This window comes from Penaeus japonicus, unplaced genomic scaffold (assembly GCF_977035675.1).
Source record: "Penaeus japonicus unplaced genomic scaffold, GWHDUDI00000001_assembly GWHDUDI00000033, whole genome shotgun sequence".
NCBI classification, from domain to species: domain Eukaryota; kingdom Metazoa; phylum Arthropoda; class Malacostraca; order Decapoda; family Penaeidae; genus Penaeus; species Penaeus japonicus.
In genome coordinates, this window is record NW_028234435.1 from 26,718,526 (window position 1) to 26,722,608 (window position 4,083).

At 53.1% G+C, this 4,083-nt stretch overlaps 1 protein-coding gene across 1 annotated transcript; it reads left to right on the plus strand.

Moving 5' to 3' along the window:
* The first annotated feature begins 3,424 nt into the window (after positions 1-3,424).
* On the plus strand, positions 3,425-3,883 carry LOC147467871 (histone H2A-like). The gene has a single exon (XM_086530659.1). It carries the CDS (start codon positions 3,456-3,458, stop codon positions 3,825-3,827), a length of 372 nt encoding a protein of 123 aa, XP_086386785.1. The 5' UTR covers positions 3,425-3,455; the 3' UTR covers positions 3,828-3,883.
* The last annotated feature ends 200 nt before the right edge of the window (positions 3,884-4,083 follow it).

Below are 4,083 nucleotides of genomic sequence, written 5' to 3' on the forward strand. Positions count from 1 at the left end.
ATTCTCATAGGGGGAGACTTCAATGCCCACCACCCCATCCTAGCTCCCACGCGGAACCGGGATGCGGCAGGCTATCACATAGCCGCGGTGCTTGAGTCATGCCCCGAGATTGCTCTCCTCAACAACCAGGAGCCTACGCACGTTGGCGGGGGGGTCCTTGACCTTACCTTTGTCACTGCGGCCTTGGTCGAGAGGATTCGTTGGTCTGTGGACAACACTGCCACGAGCGATCACTATGGGATAGTCACCACCATCTTGGATGCTGGCCCGGCCCCTGTGCCCCAGCACAATCCTCGATGGAAGGTGGACAGGGCCAACTGGAAAGCTTTCCAGGAGGCCCTGGCCAGGTGCCTCAGAACCAGTGAATTCTCACGTAATGATAATGTGGATACACTTGAGGCAAGACTAGTTAATGCCATAGACGAGGCAGCCTCAGAGACCATTCCCAAAACTCGTCCATGGTCCAGGTGTTTTAAAGACGCCTGGTACTACAATGATGAGGTTAAGGAGGTCAACCACAGAATCAATATGTGCAGAAGACACTTCCGCAGACAGAGAACCCCTGAGAACCACGCTCTTTTGAGAGAGGCTCTCAGGGATGCTCAGGAAACTGCTAAGAGGGTAAAGCAGGAAAAGTGGCTGGAGTGGTGTGAGTCCTTTGGCCACCAAACCTCCCTTACAGAGCTGTGGAACCGCATCAGACGGGCCACAAATCGCTCAGCCCCCAGAATGACCCACCATGACCCGCGGTCGGAGGCGGAGAGACTGGCACTCGAGTTCTCTGCAAGAACAAGTAGCGCCGGTCTACCAGCAGAGTTGAGGGCATGCCAAGAGGAACTGTTTCCAGGCAGGCATGCCCTCATCAGAGAAAAGGCGGTCGAGCCTGATGATGCCGATGCCATGTTCTCTCTGAGGGAACTAAGGCGAACATATAAGACCAGTTCGCGGTCAGCCCCGGGTTGTGATGGGATCTCCTACCCCATCATTTCCCACCTAGGACTTGAAGGTGAGCTTGCACTCTTGCATCTTATCAACAGGTCCTGGGAGACTTCCTCACTACCACAGTGCTGGAAGAGGGCTGACATAGTTCCCATCCCTAAACCAAAGGAGCCGGGTCGGTACCGCCCCATCTCTCTACTCAGCTGTCTGGGAAAGACGGCAGAGAGAATGGTACTGAACCGGCTCCAATGGAAGCTGGGACCTCCACATGAACACCTACATGGGTTCACAAGGGGTAAGAGCACTGCTCACAGTATAGCCACTTTACTGAGCACTGTCAGCATCACCAGATCTGTCATTGTTTTCCTGGACCTGGAGAAGGCCTTTGAACTGGCGAGCCCACTTGCCATTCAAGAGGTCCTGATCCGCAAAGGAATCAAGGGCAGACTGCTTGCCTGGATTGGTGACTACTTTCGGGACAGAACTGCCAGAGTGAAGTTCCAAGGTCACCTTTCCAGGTATCTACCCCTGGAGAATGGCACTCCACAAGGGGGGGTCCTCAGCCCGGCTCTGTTTAACACCCTCATGTTAAGCATCCTCGACATTCCACTCCCAGCGGGGTGCAAGATCATCTCATATGCAGATGATCTGGCAATTATCTCTGTTGGGAGGAAGAATGAGAATTTAATCAGAAAGACCCAGCGTTGTCTGGATCTAATGTCTGAGGAATGCCGCAGAGTCGGGCTTAAGATCTCAGCAGCCAAATCGAAGGCAATGGCGCTGAAAGAGGATGTCCGAGACCAAAGGCTGCGAGTCCAAGGGTTAGAGCTAGAGTGGGTTCATGTCTTCCAATACCTGGGTGTATGGGTTGACAGTAAGCTTACTTTCCGCTCGGAGGTTCAATATCTCCTAGAACGGACCAAGGCAAGACTCTCTGTCATGAGAGCTCTGTCAGGGCGGCGCTTAGGGGCTGGGCACCGTGTACTAAGATCCTTCTATGTGCACGCTGTCCGTCCCATTGTGGACTACGCCTCCGTCGCCCTGATTACAGTCAAGCCTGGACTACGTCAAAGGCTTGACGTCATGCAAAACGATGCCGCCAGGATCATTCTGGGTACTCCTATATGGGCTAAGGTTGCTAACCTACTCTTGGAGGCCAACCTTTTCCCTCTGGACACCCGGATCGATCAGATGGCGGCTCAGTTTCTTGCCAAAGTCTTACAGTCCCCGTCGGACTCGCAGCTAAGACAAAAAGTGCAGCGTCGGCTCGTACAGAACCATGAACTCTTTGCCAACAACTCCTGGCTGTCTCATACAGCCAGGGTGTTGATACGCTTTGAGCTCAAGGAGACCCTGTTGGTCAAGGGCATGGACCTCCCCCATCCTGACTATGCCACAGCCCCGCCGTGGGCAAGATCCTTGATAGAGTATTCTGTCATGAACTTGTCAAGGAGAAAGACTCAGTACTCTCCGTCTCTTTTGAAGGCTGAGGCGGAGAGGAACATTGCAGAAATCACTCCACCAGGTAGTAAAACCTACTTCACGGATGGTTCTGTAGACCCCATTTCCCACACTGCAGGCGCCGGCTTTGCAGCAAGGGACGTAGCACAAGCTATGCGGGTGTCCGACAATGCCTCCTCGCTCCAAGCAGAGGCTGTCGCTATTATGGGAGCCCTAGCCCATGCAGCCCAGACGGACGGGCATGTTGTCATACATACAGACTCTAGGGCCGCCATTGACAGCCTGCAGCAAAGCACGCCCCTTGATAACGTTTACCTTCTGACCACGATTCTCACTATTGCTCAGAGAATCCTGGATCAGGGTAGACGCATTATCATCAACTGGATTCCAAGCCATGTTGGTATTAAAGGGAACGATGTAGCTGACAGGCTAGCGGAGGAAGGCAGGAAAAAACCCTTGAGTAATCTTGTGGTGCATCCTAGCCGAGAACTGCTAAGGCGTAAGTTGATGGCTGCAGGGCAGGTCGGTGCCCTGCAGCGCCACAGAGAGGAAGCGAGAACCTCCCCCTCGGCCAGCTGGTACTCAGACGCCACAGGCTATGAGTCGCTGATACTCTCTAACAGAATACCAAGGCGAGCCGAAGTCAGTCTTCACAGACTGAGATTAGGCTACCCTTGCGCGTGGCAAATCATACCCACCATTGGGCATGATGAGCGACGCTGCAGCCATTGTGGCGCGCCGGACGCCAACTTAGAGCACTATCTGATGGAATGCGAGCACACTCGCTTCCTCAGGCAGGGCCCTGAGACAACAGCCGCCGGGTTGGTAAGGCGGCTATGCCTATTGCTTTCCCCATGGCAACTGGAGCGCCTTCAGGCAATCCAACCGCCACGGTAAGCATTCAGTTATGATGATCAGATGAGTCAGCACTTATAGCTGGCAGAGGCCGGGCCGCCTCGTGCATATAGCCCGGGCGAAGGAAAGCCTTCGCAAATCTCTCTGAACTGAACTGAACTGGCTTGCAAGGTTTTTGAGATACCTATAAAGCAAGCATCATGTCAGGTCGTGGAAAGGGTGGTAAGGTCAAGGGCAAGTCAAAGTCCCGCTCGAGCAGGGCCGGCCTTCAGTTTCCTGTAGGTAGGATTCACCGCCTTCTGCGTAAGGGAAATTACGCTGAACGTGTCGGAGCAGGTGCCCCTGTGTACCTGGCTGCCGTCATGGAATACCTGGCTGCTGAGGTTCTCGAGCTGGCAGGTAACGCCGCCCGTGACAACAAGAAGACCCGTATCATCCCCCGTCACTTGCAGCTGGCTATCCGTAACGACGAGGAACTGAACAAGCTCCTCTCTGGTGTGACCATTGCCCAGGGTGGTGTCCTGCCTAACATCCAGGCTGTGCTCCTCCCCAAGAAGACTGAGAAGAAATAAATCTTTCTCTCGGTTGCCTCTTTTCAACAACATCGGCTCCTTTCGGAGCCACAAAATCTCCCTAGAGATGTAATTGACTACTCTATCAATCCCAAACTAATAAACTAGCTACTCAACCTCAAACCCCAAGCCCAAATGCATAGATTGCAATATCAATGTCATATTCTTCAATAACATTGTCATTATACTCAACTTATCAACAACTCACCGATGCCCCCACAACATACTAAGTGCCAATCAACTAATTTACTTATCA